General features: G+C 40.5%; 1 protein-coding gene across 6 annotated transcripts; it reads left to right on the top strand.

Moving 5' to 3' along the window:
- Positions 1 to 9,993: 9,993 nt before the first annotated feature.
- Positions 9,994 to 19,731, top strand: LOC133899591 (protein CHROMATIN REMODELING 35-like). 6 transcript variants are annotated; one of them, XM_062340592.1, is made up of 7 exons: positions 9,994 to 10,153; positions 14,755 to 15,332; positions 15,461 to 15,769; positions 16,421 to 16,588; positions 17,472 to 19,225; positions 19,296 to 19,370; positions 19,481 to 19,731. In XM_062340592.1, exons 1-6 carry the CDS (start codon positions 10,114 to 10,116, stop codon positions 19,297 to 19,299), a joined length of 2,853 nt encoding a protein of 950 aa, XP_062196576.1. In that variant the 5' UTR covers positions 9,994 to 10,113; the 3' UTR covers positions 19,300 to 19,370; positions 19,481 to 19,731. The 6 variants fall into 6 exon arrangements, with proteins under 6 accessions (XP_062196576.1, XP_062196580.1, XP_062196579.1 ...); XM_062340596.1 differs by lacking the exon at positions 9,994 to 10,153 and adding an exon at positions 10,190 to 10,773; XM_062340595.1 differs by lacking the exon at positions 9,994 to 10,153 and adding an exon at positions 10,800 to 11,011.
- The last annotated feature ends 2,544 nt before the right edge of the window (positions 19,732 to 22,275 follow it).

Genomic DNA, 22,275 nt, shown 5'->3' with positions numbered 1-22,275 from the left:
TCATTTAATTAGAGATTTTAGTGTAGACAGTGAGTTTCTTGTTGACAAACTATGTATCACTTGTGATAATTTTGTTGATTTAAACGAGCTATGTTCAGCACCATGCACATTGCAAACTTTAATTTGTTACTGACATATGATATTTGTACCATTGAAATAGTGATTTGTTACCATGCTTATTCTACCTTATGCATTGATGTGTCTAGTCCCTTACTGCCCATTCATGATTCTATTACTTGCTTGTAAAAGGACAAAGGTAGTAATTATGAATACTTTGCTTATGTTTGCGAAAATAGTTACAAGTCCAATTATGTATTGCAAATTTGGATATACACATACTCCCGTTTTATGATCCTAATTGCGCAACATAGAAAGTGTATTAAAACATATGACATAGACATATACAATGTCTTTGCTGCTAGCTTATTTTCAGCTTATGGAAAGCCAAGGACGGCTTTGTCTTCAAGAGAGGAGGAATGATGAGAATGATATGTGTTCTAGTGCTGATTTGACATATTTTTTACATACATGTTGTTACTGTTATAATAAATATTATGAGCATAACAAGGAGACAACTAAAACAGATAAGAATTATATATACCATGCATATATGTTGTCTTCTTTGTTTAATACATTTCTAGGCTATCAAAAGCAAAGGATGGTTTTTTCTTGAAGAAGGGGAGGATGATACAGAGCTCCCTACCAATCACACACTAAATATTATTCCACCAATTGTCGTAAATGCTTCAATTACATATGAACATTATGAACTCACAAAAAGAGCTAAAAATATTTTTGATGCATATAAAGAATCAATTATGCAAGCATATGCATGGAAACATAAGAATAAGGTGAATCTGTTCCTAAATACTTCAAATTATGTTATTTATGAGAATAGTATACTACCTAATATATTTACTTGGTTATACTCAGATTTGAAAGGCTAGCACAATTGGAAGATGAGGAACGAGACATGAATCATCTTTAATTGAGGTTGTGCTCAACAATACAACAAATTGAAGATGAGTTACGACCGATGACGACTTCAATTCAAGAAGGGGAGGATTATGATGACATCACTACTGCCGACACACGCACAACAAGTAATCGTCTAGAATCGGTTGTTGTTGCGCAATTGCAATGTCCTATGACACGAGCTCATGCACATCAATTAAATCATGAGGTGAGTCCATTCCTTCATATTCATAACCATAATTATGAGGATAGAATGTTACTAAATAATTCTTGTGATGTCTTGTTGCTCAGAAATATGAGAGAAGACAGTTTGAGTCAAACCCTTGTCAGATCTTGTTGGAGCTTGTCGGGAGCTTGTCAGACTTTAAGTCGAGTTCCTACTCATGGGAAGGTCGGAATTCCGAGTAGGAACAAGCTAGTCGGGTTCCAAGAAAATTCCTACTCAGACTCCAAATCCATCTCAGATTCAACAAACAGTCGTGCAACAAAAGGATGATATCTCTGTCATATAAAGTCTAATAGAAGTGTTTAGCCACAAGTTGGAAAGATTACATCATGATGTTTCTAACGGATCCAACCCCATCAAGAGATTCCTTGTGAGCGACTTGGAAACCTCAAAACGAGTCGACATTGTAACAAATAGAGTTAGAGTTCAATTTTATTTCTTTAGTTTGTTAGGTGGCGTCTAGGAGGCTTGCATGCCCATAAATAGAGGTCAGGTGCGGCCAGAATTAGTCAAGTTTTATTTAAGCATTGCTTTTGTCTAGGGCCAAACAATATTGTCTCTACTTATGTCTTACAACCAACTAAATTGACTACTTTGCAGAACTTCACCTTTATCAATATATCATTATTCATCTAAATCCACAATTCATATTGCCTTCAATTATTCTTACTTGTTCTTCGGTTGCTTATAGGGATAAGAATTTTGTGTTTAGACTGAGCGTGCCTACAGAAAGGTTAGTAACCTCCAAGAGTTTATTTAGCATTTCCCAAGCGCTTAGTCGTCGTACGAGTGTAGCCGGATCATCAAAGTCGTCTCCACCAAACTAACGAGTGTTCTCTCATCGAAATATCGGGACACCCATCCCCATATCAAAGGCATATCAAGTGGTATCTGTGTTGTAGTGTGAAATGCCATATGGATACATAGTTTTTGACTCAACAGATGATAAACAAAACCTTGTTTACACCGAACACACATTTTTTTGTGCTAGCCTATGAGTTGCACCTGGTTTTCTACTTATTCCATCAAAGGTAATCCTATACATTCCAAAATAAGTGCAACTAAATCTTTAACTCGTTATTTCTCTTAGGCTTTGTTTGTCACTAATAGAAAATAAACCAAGGGAGAACGGAACCACGTGGGGATTGGGTGGATGATCCCCTCCCACCACCCAATCCACATTCATGCTGGGGAGCTGGTCCCTAGTCTAGTTTGTTTTATTCGGCAGTTGCTTTGATTGTCTTGGATTAACACAGCTCTATATATAGCATAGATGAGTAGACCATATTGTCACATGTCCCTAGAGTGCATGCTGATCATACATGTGTTGTGTATAACATAGGGATTCAAATGAACTTGTGCTTACAATATAGGATTGAGATCACGTAAAAATATTACAAGAAAGACATATCAAAACTGTAATTTTTACCACTTCTCACATAATACATAACACAAGACATCAAAACGTGATGATAATCCAAACAATACTGCAGCTTCTATAATTCTCACATAATACATGACATAAGACATAAAAAGTGATGGGAATCCGAAGCATATTGAAGAATTTTCTGAAAAATTGGCATCATTTGACAGAAATAGCTCATGATATGCAAGCTAGTACCTGAACCAATCAATCATCTAGATATTTATATGATGCAATGTTGTGTTTCTTTCAAATATACTTCTACATTCTGAATCTATCTTTACCTCAAGAAAATAGTTGATAGCAAACGTGTGAGTGGTCCATAATGGATAAACTATTTTTAGTGACCAACTAGCAACATCACAATTAATGGACTTTGTCACAAAAGATATTTCTTTTACTACTGACTCTATTCTTTTTACTTGTTTGATGTATACTTTCAAGTTTCTTCCTTGCAACAGCTAAACCACATTTGGAAGTTCTAGTGCCAACAAAAAATGGACATCATGATATCTAATACAAAGATAGCATTAGGGAAAGTCACTGAAAATAAAAAAAGCAAAGCCTTTTATTGTTATCTCCAAAACCCATAACTTATATAACATATTTGTATATCCACCAACACTCGTCTACTTGGTCAGCTTCAAACATATATTTCTTGAAAGAATAATTGTGCAAGTATAAGTAGGCACCAAACAACAACTCATAAATCCCTAAAGCATTATGCAATCGAAATGATACATACATTTGCTAGTGGCAGCAGTCATGATGATCAAACACACACAAGAATGTAGAAGTTTTTCCTGATGGCAGTGGTCATTTAAAAAGTACTATAAAATTAAGCATCCTCCAGACTCTAGAACAAGTAATAAATTTGTCTTGAAGAAAAAAAGTCAAAAATTCTTAACTCGCTGTTGGGGGATGATCTTCCGTACCCCTTCGGATGGCAAGTCGAAGTCCACCGGTAGCTGAGCACTGATGAATGTTGCATTTGTGTTTTAGGAAGTGCAGACGAAGGCTCTAGCGGGCCTTCGGTCGGAGGCCGAAGGTCAATCCACGACTTCACCTGCCAATGTAGGCGAAGGCTCTGGCATGCCTTCGACCGGAGGCCAAAGGTCAACCCGCGGCGCCGGGGGTCAGGATAGGCGAAGATCTTGGCGAACCTTCGGGTGGAGACCGAAGGGTGACCCGCGGTGCAGTGACAGGACTGGCCGAAGGCACCTGGTGGACGTCGAAGCCCTCATAGTCACTCAGAGTACAGTTGTAATTATGCAGATGTACTTGATAGTACCATAATGCCCCCAAATATGTTGGGAATGTGACAGTTGAGGGGGTGAAATTGTAAATACTAGCGTGGAGTGGTTGAGTATGGGTTATAAATAGGGTCATACTATAATTGAGGTGACAGAGGAATTAAGATTATTTCACTCTCTAAACACGTGTCACACCCTGAAGCCTTCGGTTTCCCCTCCAGGCGAAGGCCTTCCTTGTTTGGGGACTTAGGTTCCAACACTCGCTATATACTTAGATTAGGAAACAAGTCAGGTTAGGAAGAGGAGTAGGAGGTAAAAAACAGAACACAAGTGTGATTGAACTGTCACACCCGGTGTTAAGACCAAACCGAATGTAAACTGCATGTATGTTAGGATCAAGTTTCATACACGTAGTGACATCATAAGTGAGTAACAGACACAATATCCATTATTATAACATATTTTATTACATCAATAACCCAAGGGTCTAAAAGAAGATAACAAAGCAATGGAAAAATAAACTTAGCACAACGCCCAACTCCGCAGGTAGTCGACCGAAAAGCCACCTGCCTAGAACTCAGCTCCATCTTCTGGGAAGTCCTCGTAGTCTTCACCTTATGAGCAGCAACAAGATTATGGAGGAGAGAGCAAGCGTGAGTATATATAATACTCAACAAGTGTGGGAAAATTATGACATATGGCCCAAAAGTCAAGATAGGCTTACATCAAAGGTTTATTGGTATAAACACTATTTTATTTGTAAAACAGTTATAACGGCAAACTACTTCTATGTGAATGATTTCTCTAAGATAAGAACCATGGTTCCAACCACCTTACTCCACAACCGAGGTTTCAACCACCTCTAAACAAAGCTAACTGGAATCACAGTTCCCACCACTGTGATCCACCAAAACCAACCCAAAACCCACTCGAGAAACACCCGACTAATCATGTGAGGAGTCTATGCCGCTCATGACCGTGAGCACAGCTAATATATCAGTTTTCACTCTGCAGAGGTTGTACACTTAACTCACAAGGCATGTCCTCCTTTTTGCCCGTGTTGATCACACACACTTTCGAGGTGTACGGACAGGACTCCACTGCAAAGCCTTTCCAATGCCTCTCTCAACACGTGTTGACCTGCTGGGGTTTCACTCCGTACATAAGTGGAGTACACCCTCCACCCTAGAAGCCCCCTCTTGCGTCTTACGGTTCCAGAAAGTACATCCTTACATCCCTGTACTACCAAATGATCTTCACAATGCTGAGAGAAAATCGAATTACTGAGCTAGGTCCGTCCCATACCAGGCTTGTGGTTGTATTGTTTTCATAGGTGGTCGCTCCACGAATTGGTCCTTAACATGGTCTGGGCAAGACCGACATCAACCCAACAACAGGGTAATAACCAATTATCTGAAAGCCAACAATTCTATCTGGAACACATCCACAGGCTAGCCAACATGCCAACTTACCCAGACCCTACTATCTTAGGCTAAGCACTTTTACCAAAGTTCAATATTATTAACATAATTCGTCTATGCTACGCAAATAATGGGATATTATGTTTGACGAGTATGCAATTTGTAAAACAAAACTTTATAAAAGTAGGTGTAAAATGTTCAAGGACACTTGCCTTCTCCGATGAGTTGCTCGAAATCCCCAAAGTCCTGATCTTGGATGTTCTCGAATGCTTCTAGCACAAACTCCTCTACAAGCGAGCAAACAAACACCACTAAGAATAGACACTAAGCAAAGCAAACAAATAAAACAAACACTAAAGAAAGCTAGGGCATATTTCAGGAAGATTTGGGCGCAAGAACAACCTAAATCGGAGCAACAAAACGAAAACTATGGCCAAACGAAATTCTAAGCGACTAAAAACAGCAAAAACTATTTTTTGGAATTAAACCTAATTTTTAAAAGGCCTAAAAAATTATTTAAAATTTTGTAGAATTATTTTATAGCATAAAACGGATTAAAACAAGTTTATGAATTTTATTTGCATTTTTTGGAAATAAAAATAATTTTTGTAAGCATAAAAACAAATTAAAAGCATTTATTTTATCAAAGAATTCATTTTTAAACATTGTCATAATTAATATATATTTTCTAAACTATTTTCTAAAACAAAAACATTTATTCTATCCTTAAAACTATTTTTCAGAAATAAAATAGAATTGAAAACCTATTAAAAACATATTAAAACAATTATATAAAGCATTTTCTATTTTTTGGAATTTTTCTAATAATGAAAACCTATTTTCGGAATATTCGAATTATCGTGAATTATTTTTCTAAAGGAAAATTGAGTTTATTGTGCAATCGCGCTGATCAGGTCGCTGACTCGGCTTAGAAGCGCTGACTGGACTAGCCACGTCGGACACAAATGCACACGTGGCAGCTGACTAGGCTATGCTGACTTGGCGCGAAACTCATTAAATCCTACTTGCATGATTTCAATCGGACGACCGAGATCATCCAACGTAAAAGGGGCATCTACCATCTAATCTATGCCACACATCTAGGATCGGACGGTTGGAGAGCGGGGCTACCTCGGCTCTGGCGGGATGCCGACGTCGACGAGATCGGGACGGCGGAGGACGGCCGGAGACGGGCAGAGATGACGCTACGGTGGTCGGTAGTCGACGACGAACAGCGGACCACGACTAGATGAGGGCGGCGAACTCGTTTGAGGGCTCACGGAATGTCGGGGAAGGCTAGAGCGACTCGACGATGGCATGCTTCAATGACGGATGATCGGCAGCCTCGGGAGCTCGGCCACGATGGCGAAACTCAACGGCGATCGGTTAAGGACGATGACGTGCTGACGGAGAACACCGGCGGAGGCACGGACGACGTCGGGGAGGCACTGGGTGACTCGGCGATAGCGACGGGGTGCAGAATAGGTCCGACGACGGCGCTAGAGCTCACAGTTTGAGGAAACTCGATGAGGTTTGCGGAATTGGGCACGGTGGAGTGCAAAGAAGCTCGGCTGAGGGGTGAATCGAGGTTTTATAGAGGGAGGAGGGTGAATTCGGGATGGACAACGGGAATTGAAGGCAGCGGCGAAAAATTAGGCTCGGTTTCCTCATTCTCGTCCACTTTCCATCGCAAAATTGAACCGGTGTGACTGCCCTGTTCATTGCGGCGCCGGTTTCCAAATGATCGTGTCCTCCTTCCATTACTCACGCGCGGAATTAATGGATTTCCAACGGGTGGACAGCAGAGGAGGAAAATGAGGCGGGGAAGAGGATAGAGTTGACGGATGGGTCTCACACAACAAAGAGAAGCAGAGAGAAGGAGAGATCAAAGAGGGAAGGGGAAGAACATGCGTGATCGTGCCTACAACAAGGTCAGTAATCTCCAGTAGTTTATTTAGCGATCGCACAAGTGCTACATCATCGCATGAGTGTAGCCGGATCATCAAAGTCATTTCCACCAAACTAATGAGTGTTTTCTCATCGAAATATCGGGACACCCATCCCCATATCAAAGGCATATCAAGTGGTATCTGTGTTGTAGTGTGAAATGCCATATGGATACATAGTTTTTGACTCAAGAGATGATAAACAAAACCTTGTTTACACCGAACACACTTTTTTTTTGCGCTAGCCTATGAGTTGCACCTGGTTTTCTACTTATTCCATCAAATGTAATCATATACATTCCAAAATAAGTGCAACTAAATCTTTAACTCGTTATTTCTCTTAGGCTTCGTTTGGCACTAATGGAAAACAAACCAAGAGAGAATGGAACCACGTGGGAACTGGGTGAATCCCCTCCCACCACCCAATCCACATTCATGCTAGGGAGCTGGTCCCTAGTCTAGTTTGTTTTATTGGCAGTTGCTTGGATCGTCTTGGATTGACACAGCTCTGTATATAGCACAGATGAGTAGACCATATTGTCACATATCCCTAGGGCGCATGCTGATCATACATGTGTTGTGTATAACATAGGGATTCAAATGAACTTGTGCTTACAATATAGGATTGAGATCACGTAAAAATATTACAAAAAAGACATATCAAAACTGTAATTTCTACTACTTCTCACATAAGACATGACACAAGACATCAAAACGTGATGATAATCCGATCAATACTGTAACTTCTACTACTTGTCACATAATACATGACACAAGACATAAAAAGTGATGGGAATCCGAAGCCTATTGAAGAATTTTCTAAAAATTTAGCATCATTTGACAGAAATAGCTCATGATATGCAAGCTAGTGCATGAACCAATCAATCATCTAGATATTTATATGATGCAATGTTGTGTTTCTTTCATATATACTTCTATATTCTGAATCAATACTGTAACTTCTACTACTTCTCACATAATACATGACACAAGACATAAAAAGTGATGGGAATCCGAATCCTATTGAAGAATTTTCTAAAAAATTAGCATCATTTGACAGAAATAGCTCATGATATGCAAGCTAGTGCATGAACCAATCAATCATCTAGATATTTATATAATGCAATGTTGTGTTTCTTTCATATATACTTCTATATTCTGAATCTATCTTTACTTCAAGAAATTAGTTGATAGCAAACATGTGAGTGGTGCATAATGGATAAACTATTTTTACTAACCAACTAGCAACATCACAATTAATGGACTTTGTCACAAAAGACATTTCTTTTACTACTGACTCTATTCTTTTTACTTGTTTGATGTATACTTATTTATCATATCAGCAATATAATTATTTTATAAAAATTACACATTGCCAAAAATCACATCTTAGAATTCTTAACTACTAATCTACACATCTTAATATTCTTAACTAAATAGTCTATCTTCTAGATGAAACATGTCATCCTTGTAGTATTCGTGGATATAAAATCTTCAATTATATCTTCATATGCAACCTCCTCTAAAATATCGAAGAGGGAGTCATGGAGATGAGAGAGAGAGAGAGTCAGCGGCGTGTGTGAGCAACATGAGTTGTTGATTGACTATGGGCTTGTTTAAAAAAAAGTCCAAATGGGGGCCTAGTTTTTTTTGGACCTATGCAGCCACACATCCTATCGGTACGGCCCTGTTTACCTGCTAAGATCTGTAGGATTTACGTGCAGTACAACTCTGTTTACCTGTTAAGATATGTAGAGTTGACACGTGAATCAATATAAATAGAAGCATATCACGCTAACCCTAAAATAGACGCCGTCATCCTCAACAGTAAAAATGCCGCCTCTCCCTCAGCTCCTTTGTTCTCATCGATTCATGGTTATGGCCCACCATCGATCCTTGATTAACACCTACCCAACCTGGTATCAAGGTGCGACTCCAAGCTTACGAAAAAATGGCGACAAAAATCAGTGTATGCTAATCATGAAAAGACCGTAAGTTTCCTAAATCCAAAATCTAAGCTTACATCTGACTATTAGGTTTTTTTCAGATTTAATTGTGACTAGAGAGCTATCGTTGTGGATGAGTGAGATATTTGACTCCATACGACTAGTAAAAAGGTGATAATGGTGGGAATCATGCCTCCTTTCTGCAGCAACAATATCTTTGTTCTGGATATAAGGTAAATAAAGTTGAAAATTCCCCGAAACCTTTTTATTTCTTCAGTAGCTCAAGAAAGCATTTTGAGCCATCCATTCCATTTGAGTATATTTGAGTGACTATGAAAGTTACATGCAGATATTCCCTTATTAAAGCTTTAGCAAATTCGTTGGCAATATTCAATTCCTTGTAAATCATATTTTCGCGAGAATGAAATTCTCCATATTTTAGATTGTGAGCCTTTTAGAGAGAGAAAAAAGGATTAGTGTATCTCAAACATGGCGCGTATACTCTACCGGAGCGAGGCGGACCGGAGAGAGAAAGAGCGACGAGCTGCCGGACCGTGGCCAGATCCGGCCGTCCCTTGGAAGTGCCGGCGGCGCCAGATCCGGTCGTCGCTGGATGTGGCCGTTCCAGGGACCCACGTCGACCCGGTAATTTGGATTGAAAGTTTTATGAATTGGATAGAAAGTCGCCCCCACCCTGCCATCCGGGCCCCACGGAGCGCCACGTCAGCGACCCACGGCTCGGACCCCGAGGCGTTCCGCAGCCCGACAGCGAGCCCCGGAAGCGGAGATTCCCACAGAACCCTCCCTCACAGTCACGGATACGCCGCTTCCGTCCAGTCCCAGTCTCTGGGTTTCCCCGCAGGCCCGCACACGCCCTCCCGCAAAACCCCACGCGGGTCACGCGCGCTGCGTCTTCCCCCGCCATGGCCGCCGGCGGCGGCGACCCGCAGACCCCGACGTCCGGTGAGGGGCCGCGCCCCCTCCTCCCCCTCCCCCCTCCTCTGATCGCGTGGCGGATCCTCCCGTGCGAACCGCGACGGTTCCTACTTGTTTGGAAAATGTTTTTTTTTTCCCTTCGTTTTCCATTTGTGCGTGGTGGGAAGGTGGGATCTTCAGGTGGTTTTTGTCGGATGCTGGTGCTGCATTTCGCGCTGTGCGTCGAGGGCTTCGTCGGGGATTCATGGGGTTGGGGATTTAGGGTTTTGTCGGGGTTCGATTTGGGGTGAAATCCCTTCCATTTTGGGTGGATTGTGGGTGTTTGTGCCCACATGAGGCTGCCATTCGGAAAATCTTACAATTTGTTGTCGTTCGCTAGTCCTCGCGTGGTCTCCAGGTGGCTAGGGTTTGATGCTTTGCCTCAGCGATCGCTGGGGCAGTTTTGTGGTCTGTCATTCGCTCCTCTACTGCTGAGGCAGGGTGTTTTTTGGGGGATCACCTTGGCGGCTTGCCTCCTCAGGTTGTAATCGCCTATTGCGTTTGTTGGGATTGATGGATGCATTCTCTCTGTGTGTTTTTGGATTTACGAGGATAAGTGTTCTTTGTGTGGATGAAGTTAAGGGGGAAATGCTGAAGATCAGAAAAAGGTGGGAGAGAGTGACTTGCTGCCCTTATGCTCCTAAAAGAAACCTTTCCCCTGCTAGTCTTTACACAAAAGAAGGATTTTCGGATTGCGCTCATGTCCTGTCAAAGGACAATTGTTTGTCCAGCCTCTTTCCGTCTTTTTGTTTGTGATTGACTAGTTGCTGGTTCTCTGGTCTGCTTTGGAGTGTTACCAACCTACCTCTGTAGTGTAAGGATGGATATCTAATTGATGTGAAACAGGTGAGACAGATATAACAATGGTTGTGATTTATGCTCCCGTTGTAGTTTGCACAATTTTTGTTACCTGTATATGGCATTGCTCTCACGACCTTCACTCTTATTGATGGTGGTTTATTAAGCCAAACTGTAGAGAATGAAATGTTACCTTGAACTTCATGTGGAGTACTGAAATAAAGGTAACAACAGTGTAAGCAGTAAGGTGACCACGCTAATCAGTCACAGATGGCCTGCTTGGCCAGCACCTGTTTTTTCATCGTTTGCAAGTTATTATGCAGACTCACAAGCACACCCAGCTCGCGGCTCCAAGGGGCCACTGCCTTTTCCGAGAGTTGGAGTCTGCCAATCTGTTTGGACTTTGGACTTATGCACCTTGATGTATGACACATCTGGAGCCATCTCTGTGAGCACCCTGTATGAGATGATTCATCCCATGGGTGAACAAAGAGTGTTCAATGGCAAGGCCCCACCAAGGTCAAGAACTCTATCTTCTGGATCCTTCGCTAGGGCATGTCAGGACCAAGGCTTTCCTCCATTGGGTAGGGTGGGTGGACGACAATGACTGCCCCTTCTGCCCTGGGATAGAAACCACATGCTAGATGCTTCTTTAGTTGTCTTCTCACTTCTACCTCTTGCATTGATCTATGTGCTGTTCGACTACCTTCTGAATGCATCAATTGTGCTACACCTCTAGAAGAATTCTGCTTGGGTCTTTGGAACAGGCTTGCCATTCACCCTTCTTGCCTAGCAACACTTAGCTCCTACTTATCCTGTTTGTCTTGTCAGTGAGCAATAATTGGATGAGTTTGATTAACTTCCTTACCACCTGAGGCATTGTCAGGCAACTCTAGAAGTACATTAAGCTTTGTCCCTTCTTGCACCAATGAAGTTCGCTTGCGAGTGCTGGCATCGTCGTGGATGTCTTAGTTCTAATAGTGCTCTTGTGTTGCTGCCCCACTCCCACTTTTGTAATCCTGGCCACCACTTTGTCCTTTGGGTGGATTCGTGGAGTGCTTCAGGCCTCATAATTGACATTTGTCGATTCAGTTTAACTAGCTGAATATCCAACATATACGGCTAGATTTGAAATGCAGTTGAACTCTAATGCCAATAATAAAAAATGCAATTGTATTTTCTATACAATTCTTATGTATTTTTTATACAATTGTAGCAATGATAATTAATATATATCAAAGTAATCTGGCCCCACAAAGATAAAAATTATAAATCTTTCTCTTTTTCTCTCAATTAATAAGAGAATTTCTAAGATTTTTTCTCTTGTTTGGATTTGTAATGCACCTTAAGCCCACCAATTATTTTTTTATAGATTTTAGGTGGGGCATTCCCCTGATGTTGAGCCCTCAAAAGAATTCTGAACCTTGTCAGGCGAAGTGTTGCCTAGGTATGTTGTAGGTTGAAATTGGTAAAGGAAATTGGTATTCTCATGATTGGACATCTGACGTCGCATTAACGTAATTGAAGCATGCACCTTTTGAAGTGCATTCTAAAAAGTGATAATATATTTACTTTTCCTTAAATTGTGCAGTAAAAAGGTTTTACAAATAATTCAGCATTTCATGATATTCACAAAGCTCAATTTCAGCTGATTCAGTCCAATATGCTTGAACTAATAAGATCAAGAAAATTCAACAAGTATAGAATGGTTGGTGAAGTATTTTGGCAATCAATTCCTTTTACAAACACCTACCATTCAAGCAACTTGTTTTATTTAAACCTGGTGTAAGGTGAATTATAGTTTGATTTCTGTACACTACTATACTGCATAGAGCTTTATTCCTCAGTTGCTTAGTTGTTTCAAGCCTCTATGCATCAAAATAGATGCACTAGATAATTCTGTTGATGCTTTATGAACATTCTTACATATGTAAATCTAAATTTTAAGAAGAAACAGGTGTGTTCACCAGGCGAGTACTGTTTCCCAACTTTTAGAACCTTGGCATGTTGTTTGGGAAATTGGATACTTATGTGTTTGTAGGTTTTGAAGCAGTTTTTCTGTTTTGTGCATTAACACAAGTTGTCCGGTGAAAACTTTGTGGAAAACAGCTTGCTCATGTTTATGCTGCCCCTTGCACTCATTCTATGCTCTTTACCTTTTTAAATTATCCTTTGCAAGCTAGTATGTTCATGATTTGGAGGCCACTGCATCCTTTGAACTTGGTCTAAGATATTATTGTAGGTCATACCATAGTCACAGGGAATGGGTGGACCTCACTTTCCCCGATCCAGGATGCTGTCCCGAATCGAGGGTTGGGGACGTACGGGGTCGACGTCCCCATTTTGACAGGGTCGTTGCCCCAATGAATCTGACTTCAGGGGCGACGGTGATGGTGGCGAAGGCGGCGGAGGGGGCTTCGGCTCCCATGGAGGAGAGGAGGTGCAGGCGCCGGGCAATGAGGAGCAGCAAGCGGCGGGAGAAGAGGAGCGGCGGGGAGGGGTGGGCAGCGGGAGAAGAGGAGGTGCGAGCGACAGAAGAGAGAGAGGATCAGAGGGAGAGGATGAGCATGAGTTGGGCCCAATTCGGTTGGCCCAGGGGGAGAGATGGAGAGAGGGGGCGGCCCAGGGTGAGAGGTGGAGAGAGAGGACCCAATCAGCCAGCCCAGTAACCGATTTCTTGGATTTGGTTGGTAGGGAATTGTCATGACCATTGACCCGATGCTTCGTCCCGGGTCATCGATCCGGAATCCTTGGGATCGTGTACCATGTCGTGAATTGTCGTCTTGAGGAGGTATATCCCCTTCGTACCATATTTTTCTTAGGTGTCGACCCGCGTCCCTTGATCCTGTTCCTCGACCTAGTCGAATCGGATTTTTGGTGACTATGGGTCATACTACTAGTGTATTGTTACTAGCTTTGCGCAACACATGATTCATTGTTTATTACTCCTTCCGATTCATAATTTAATTTGATTGAGCCTCAATTTCTCCCCAAATATTAGCCCAGTTATGATTTTTTCGGACACTTTTTCTTCTTTTATTCCTATTATGGCCTTGTTTAAATGCTAGTCTCCCATTCTTGCGCCTTCCACTCCTATGACATCAATAAACGAGCTACTTTTTTTACCATAAACTATAGTAATGATGGAGGGGCAACAATGTTATTTCATCATCTACCTTAAATCTTGTGCATATGTCTATATGAATGCACGTTTGGAATCAGAGGCGATATTGAATTTCATGTATTAAACAAAATGCAAAGCTCCACGGCAATGCAGTTAAAATAATCACATACAAGTGACGACTATTATTAGTCGTTGGTTACTCTTCTTGCTACATCAGCGATGGGTTGGCTGACTTTGTGATGCTCACACTATATTTAAGATGTCCCTATAAATTTACTTTACCTCTTCTCGAAGTGGAACCTTTTGCACTTTTAGCTATAATATTCCTTCTACCTATCCTATCTTGTTTTTTTGTCTCCATCACCTTTACAGTGAGGTTAACATTATGTCAACTAGAAAAAGGGAATTTGGTTGGTTTGTTTTTCATATTAACTTCTATTAGGTACATTCATACAGCTAGAATTTTAAAAAGGAAAAATGTGCTGTATTTGCATCTTATTATACGCCTATGTTTCTTGGGAATATAAAAGTCAATAGAATTTCTACTTTCATTGTTGAAGCTTTCCATGAATATAAATGATCAACAGGATTGTTACTTCCATCGTTGATAAATTTTCTTGGACTTTCTCTCCTGCAATATGTGACCAACCTTCTAATTTTTTTGTAGGCGTGTATTACCGCAGGCAAAAGAAATCTTCTGAGCCCAACAGCAGTGGTTTTGCACTGCCTGTTGCAAATAGCATTGGCAGTTGGGGATACGGCAGTGCTAGCAAGGATTGGGAAAATATTCGCCTTCGCAAGGTCCAATTGATCAACTTCCTTTCTAGTCTGCAACGCCCCACTGAAAATTCTGTGATAACCAACAAAATGACCAATGGCAAAATGACCAATCATTCTATGGAGCAAACAGAACAAAAAGAAAGGACAGACATAATAGTTCTTGATTCAGACGATGAGGATGGAAACATTGCAGGATACGAAAAGTTGTCACCTGAGATAAACAAACAACTGACAGCCTCTGAATTGGCTGGTAGTTTCACAAAATGGGTGGCATCCAACGGGAGGGACCAAGCAAATGAAACCATGCTTGCTGAAGGAGACAACAACACACAAATTATTCCATATGGTCAAAGTGCAGCTTTAGTGAATCAATTTCCTTTGGAAACCAGCTGGCAACCATCTATTCAGTTTGAGAGAGTTGTGTTGCAGAAAAGGCCTGAGGAGGCGCGTATGCAAGATCTAGTGGTATGTACCGTTCACTTGCAGTTCTTTTAGTGAATCTCACTTTTGAAATCTGTATTTTTTCCTTGTTCTACTACCTGTAGCAAGCTCAAAGACTTTGTATTCCAACTAGCTCTTGTTTCTCAATCTAGGCTGCTAGCATCGCGGAGAAGAGAGCAGAAACACAAGTTTTCTTTTCGCTTCCTACGGAGAAAAAACGAAGGAGATCAGAACCCAGGTTGCATGTCACTGAAGATGCTGCAACTGTCCCTAAACAAAGAAAAAGGAAAAGAAAAGGTGATCTGGATCCAGCAGAAGCTGATTTCTCATTGGATTTACAGCAAACTGGTATTTCATCAGAAACAAACATGCCTTTGGAGGAAGAGGAGAAACCAATAAAGGAAAGTGATGGTCTAGAAGATTATTGGAAAGATTTTGCATTGGCTGTTGAAAGCACAAAGGTACAAGTGTCAACCTCAGAATTTGATTTCTATAGCAGCAGTGTTCGAGAATCTTTGGTTCTTTCTCCAGTTGATTGCTAGTTGTGCTTGTGAATACCTGCCGTATTTTTTTTGAAGATTGCACACTGCTTTGCGCAAAGCATCTTCATGGTAGTATATTTAGCCTGTTTCTTCTTGCAACAAATATACTTAATTTTGCAATGCAAGTCCAAGCCAACCATGTGAAGGCACCAAGGAAACAAAAAATCCTGAGAGAATCTAATAGACATGGACAAAAATTGCGCCTGTTAGATGAAATGATCCACCTCTTAGTCTCCTCCTTCAGCATTAAAACCATGGGCAGGCATGTAAAGACCACAAGAATTGTTATGGCTGCTGGTACTTTTCACGCGCAGCCATAACAATAAGTACACCTAGATTACAATATGATTCAATTATTCCCAGGAACATGGAGTATCTCATTATACAGAAGCTAATTATTAAAATGTGCATTCATGTGTACATTTGCTGAATTGTCAAAAATGCATTCATTTGTCTTTTTCAAACTTCCTATATATCATGATAACCTTGCATACATGCCTTTTAGTTCAATTGTTGTTATCCAGTCTGTGTTGTTTGCGATTAATGATTTGGTTATATTTGTTCGTCCAGCTTGACACAGTTGATGAGGCAGCAAATGAGAAAGAAGTGGATAATGAAAAGGAGGACAATGACTGCACTCATGACATACGGATTCATGAAGATTTGGGCCATGTATGCCGTGTCTGTGGTATGATTGTGAGAAGGGCTGATTCAATAATTGATTATCAGTGGAAAAAGGTTTGTAATTTATTTAAGATATGTGAGACTTTTGTAACTTCATGTTCATTTAGCTGCATACTTGTTATGTGCATGCATGTAGTTTTCACTTTGGAGAAATTTTGAGCATAAGCACTGAGTTTTTAGCGAAAGACCTGCTGGTTAATTATTGGCATCAGTCCTGCTACATGTCCCTTACAGTTTCAACTTTTGAACACATGTGCTGTCAGCTTATCTGCTTGTTCCACTTGATGTGGATCATTGACATCGGTCCTGCTACATGTACTTTACAGTTTTATGTGCTGTTAGCTTATCTGCATATTCCACTTGATATGCACTAGTTCTATACTCTTTTCCTCATCCACACCTCGTATGCACATGCAACAAGTTGCAAAATGAGGACGAACGCTACATCAAGGAAAATTTGTTAAAACATATTTGTTGCCGACAATGCCAACTAATGTAAACAGTATAAATCATTGGCACACAACTCTCACGCATCAGTAATAGTTGTTTGAACTGTTTTTAGAAAAATGTTTGCTTGCAGATTTACCTTGAACTTAGGCATTTTGCAAAGCCTGAAACTATGGGAGGCTGCGGTTTTCCCCTTGAAATACTTACTAACCTGCAGGGATGTTCTTTTTTAATTATCTATTTTGATTTGGTTATTAATGTGTACGATCTACGGAGTGTCCCTTTAGCAATGGTATGGCTTTATTGTCAAGATGTACATGAGTTATGTTGGGATACACCATGCAAGGTATAGGCTCAGTAACAAATATGGAGCATTTGCATAAATTATTGTCAATGTTACATTATAATCATGAAATTCAAATTTGTTAATTTGCACAGAAGAGAATTGGATGGGAGAAATCAAGTGACCTTAATGTTTACCTCATTTCAGGCTTCAAGAAGAAGAACAAATTTCTATGAAGGACATTCGAAGGATGCTGATGAGATGGACTACGGTCCTGTTAAGCTGTCCGAAGATTTCATAGTTGCAGATATCGCTATTCATCCAAGACATGCTAAGCAAATGAGACCACATCAGTTGGAAGGATTCAACTTCTTGGTTAAGAATTTGGTTGCAGACAAGCCTGGAGGTTGCATTCTCGCTCATGCCCCTGGTTCAGGGAAAACATTTATGCTTATAAGTTTCATTCAGAGCTTCCTGGCAAGGTATCCATCTGCAAGGCCCCTTGTTGTGCTTCCCAAAGGCATATTAGGTACATGGAAGAGGGAAGTTCAACGGTGGCAAGTACAGGATATACCATTGTATGATTTCTATTCTGTTAAGGCTGACAAAAGAATAGAGCAATTGGAAGTCCTCAAATCTTGGGAAGCCAATATGAGTATACTGTTTCTTGGGTACAAGCAGTTCTCAAGAATCATCTCTGGAGATGGGGGTGGCAGCGTTGCAGCTGCATGTCGTGACAGACTGCTTAAGGTCCCCAACCTGCTGATACTTGACGAGGGTCATACACCTAGAAATCGGGACACGGATGTACTAGAAACACTGAATAGAGTAGAAACACCACGCAAAGTGGTCCTTTCAGGTACACTTTTCCAGAATCATGTTGAGGAAGTGTTTAACATCTTGAATCTTGTTCGCCCAAAGTTTCTGAAGATGGAGTCATCCCGTCCTATTATTAGACGTATAATGAGTCAAGTAGCAATATCAGGTAGAAGTTCGAAAGGAATTCCTGACAGTGCATTCACTGAGTCAGTGGAAGAAACCTTGTTGAATGATGACAACTTCAAGAGAAAAGCTCATGTTATTAGAGGTCTTAGAGAACTAACAAAGGATGTGCTTCACTACTATAAGGGTGATATCTTAGATGAACTACCTGGCTTAGTTGACTTCAGCGTGTTCTTGAAACTCACTCCCAAGCAGAAAGACATTGTTCACAAGTTAGGAGCGTACGAGAAGTTCAAAAGAAGTGCAGTAGGGACTGCAGTGTACGTTCATCCTTGTCTTTCAGAAATTTCAGAAGTTAATGCTGAGGATAGAGCTAACAGCTTGACAGATAAGTCAGTAGATGCCATGATCGATTCTGTCAATGTGAGAGATGGGGTGAAGGCCAGATTTTTCATTAATATCCTGTCACTTACTAATTCTGCAGGAGAGAAATTACTTGCTTTTAGCCAATATATACTTCCCATGAAATTTTTGGAAAGGTTGCTGGTTAAGATGAAGGGCTGGCATGTAGGGAAAGAGATTTTTGTGATCTCTGGTGATACTAGTCCAGAAGACAGAGAACTGGCAATGGATCAATTTAACAACTCTGCTGATGCAAAAGTTCTGTTCGGTTCTATCAAGGCATGTGGGGAGGGCATCTCCCTTGTGGGCGCTTCAAGAGTTGTCATCCTAGATGTTCACCTGAATCCATCTGTTACCCGTCAAGCAATTGGCCGCGCATTTAGGCCCGGACAGCTGAAGAAAGTGTTTGTATACAGGCTTGTAGCTGCCGAATCTCCAGAGGAAAAGTTCCATGAAACTGCATTCAAGAAAGAAGTCATACCAAAGCTATGGTTTGAATGGACTGAGCATTGCACTACAGAAGACTTCAAACTGGATCAAATTGATATTGATGACTGTGGAGATGAACTATTGGATAGTAAAGCAATGCGCCAGGATATCAAGGCTTTGTATAGAAGGTGAACCCCTCCCTCCCCCTCTCTATACTTTTTTGCATGCTAGTGGTCTCATCTAGAAGTTTCTTTGTAGGTAACAAGCTTGGCGGCTGATGTACACCATGTTCATATTGCAATGCTTGTCTTCTGAGGCGATCATTGCTCTGAAGTAAGTTGTTTCTCTTCTAGAATCATGCTTTACATCATGAAACCTATGCCTCCTTTTTATGTTTCATTTAATGACCGTGTTAGCTTTAACTTGTACTGTTTTCTCTACAGGGTGTTACAGTGGCTCCATTGTGGTGACAGGCCTGAGTTTGCTGCAAGCTAGGACTTTCAATTATTAAGTCGTTTTCAAACTATGTTTATCAAATGGTTCCTGTGTAATATATATGCCGACTTGGGGTGACCACTTGTGGGCTGATCCTCTTGACCGATTTCTTGACTCTTAGGTCAAGTTTGAGGATTAACACCTATGGGTTTTTTTAACCTTTCCTGCACAACAATAACTTAATAAACTGTTTCCTAAATTGTTGTTGTGCCCAGAGTTTGTTTTGTTCTTGTGCTTGGGTGGTTACCCTTGGCCATTCGTTCTGTGCTCATTGCAGTTCACGTCACTCTAATTTGTTTGCATGCAGATCGAGCAAAGGAAAGCTCAAAGGTTTGGGCCTGACACAGGTATGTTCACATCCTTATCATTGGGTTTGCGTTGACATTCAATATTGCTCCCAAAGTGAGGTATAAACCTCAGCACCGAAGCAATATAGGGTTTGGTGCTCATTTGTTCTCAGATGATATGAAGCTCTCTTTCTCTGCACATATGAAAGAGCTCTGTAAGATTGTGGGATGTAAATCTGTCATTTATATGCCATTTGAGCAGAACTGGCAGAGGAAAGGAAAGGCATTTGGTCCTCTTGTGCATCTAAACCCAAGATTTGTTATTTTTGTATCGTTTAAACGGGATCGAGTTTGCTATTCAAATTTTGTGTGGAGACGTTACATCGCATCTGCTATAGATGATAAGTTTTCAAAAAAAAAGAGAAATACATATGATTTCGAACAGAGTTTTCAAATTTCTAACTTTTATCTAGTTTTCACTGGACATGCACCCGGCTATCATAGCGGACCAACAGATTGAGCACGGGCACCCTGCTCGCACCATTACCCCACACCGGGCTTGCGGAAGTATGTCTATCTGGCAGCCTCGTGGTAGTGCTACCACGCCTTGTCAAGGAAGCAGATCGAATGGCAAAGTCATCAGGCGCGCGACCAAGCCCACCTGCGTCGAGCGGAAATAAGTGTTTTATTATGGAAGTGTTTATACATTTTCTTTTCTTTTAGCATGTGGGGGTCAGACCGTCTGAGTTTTCCAAGAGCACGGCAGTTTCTCTCGTGCTGTCTTTGCATACGACAAACCGTCGCATGCATATCAATGCAATCATGGGTGGGCACACCTTGGAATATAGGTGTACAAATATACATCTATTTTTTGCAAAAAAAATGACTATATATCATAACTAATAGATATTAAAACAGTAGTTGTTAAAATTTAATAATTATATGTTGTATACTGACTCAACAGATCATTCATATTTTTTTGGATTTTTTTTTACTGTCACAGTTCACCATCTTAAACCTAATTAACTCCCAGTAAAGTAAAAATAGATCAAATTTGGATTGATAATGCTCTTGCTATATCCGTATCTATTTCTTTTGTTAGATTTCGGATTCAGAGTCGGGAGCGGATATTGCAGATATAGATTTGAATATGGATTGTTTCGGAGTTGAAGTTAGATAAAAAAACAAACTAAAATAGTCGGATATTACTCGTGCACATAACCATGCAAGCAAAAGGTAGTGTGATAGCAATCATGTGTGTTAGCGTTAAGATTGTGTGAGTTTTATCTTCATTCCGAAGCCATCCATCATCTTCACTGGGATAAACTTTAATGAGTGTGTAGATTCATATGTATTGTTAAAACCTCACTCAGAGTACAGTCACAAAAGCGATAAAAGTCTAAAGGAGTTCAAACAGATCTAGCTTTTAGGCAAATAGATATAAAACAATATATACATACCAGAGGGATTAGTTACAAGGAAAACAAATCAAGAGCTATTTCTATTTTTTTCCACACATGTAAGAGGCATAATTTCATCAAATGAGTATAATATAGCAGGCAATAGCTAGTAGCATAATTCAAAATATATATTGTATAGATAGATATAATCCATACTCTATTCCATATATAGTATTGGTTTGAGTCCGAGACAATGAATCTAGTAAACTGTGGATAATCTGATCTAAAAATCAGATAATTTGTATCCGTTAGCTTTTTATAATGCCATACATGTATTTCATATATGTATGAAATTATCCATATCACAACCGTATTTATATGGATTTCTAAAAAGACTTACCGTACCTATATTTATATCCGTACAGATTGGATCGGAAACCATTTGTTCCACTTTCACCTCTACTTTCTTGTGGTTCAAATATGCAATGTATCTTGGTCATCGAACAATTATTTTAACTACGTACACTAATTATTAAAATTCTAAGCCCGCCACTTAATGTAACTCTCTTTGTACAAATGAATGGACAGCATGTTCGGATCCGATGATCTGTAAGTTCTGAGCCATCTCGGCACCTAACTTGCACGCAACATAAATGAGATCTGTGATCGTTTCAAAACTGAGTTAGACCTAACAAACTAATGCCACTGCAGTTAGGCCACGGCAGCAAACAACATTTCACGCCACACAGGACCAGCCAGGATTTGGAAAGTACAAAACCAAGCAAAGTCAATAAAGGGAACAGTCCCTCACTTCGCTGATATCATTGATGTGGCAGCACCAAAACCAAATAACGAGCAAAGAGGCATTAATAATTAATTCTGAAGCAATAAAACTCGAGTGAAGAGAGAACCAAAAATCTCAGGAGGATTCTCTTAATTCTGTAACAATGAGTTAAATTATTGCACACCATCAATTCCAGAACGTGCGCTGTAAATCTTGCAATAGAAGAACAGAAGCAGATGACAGAACTAGTGGGACAATCAACACCGATGAGA

This window comes from Phragmites australis, chromosome 18, assembly GCF_958298935.1.
Source record: "Phragmites australis chromosome 18, lpPhrAust1.1, whole genome shotgun sequence".
NCBI classification, from domain to species: Eukaryota; Viridiplantae; Streptophyta; class Magnoliopsida; order Poales; family Poaceae; genus Phragmites; species Phragmites australis.
Note: the sequence above shows the minus strand (reverse complement) of the source record. Positions and strands in the feature narration are given on the sequence as shown.

Bases quoted from the DNA above. Each gene is read 5' to 3' on its own strand.
- LOC133899591 (XM_062340591.1), top strand. From the start codon at position 12,302: ATGCACCTTAAGCCCACCAATTATTTTTTTATAGATTTTAGGTGGGGC. The intron at 15,333-15,460 runs GTATGTACCGTT...TTCTCAATCTAG, and splicing joins CGCGTATGCAAGATCTAGTG to GCTGCTAGCATCGCGGAGAA. The intron at 15,770-16,420 runs GTACAAGTGTCA...TTGTTCGTCCAG, and splicing joins TGGCTGTTGAAAGCACAAAG to CTTGACACAGTTGATGAGGC.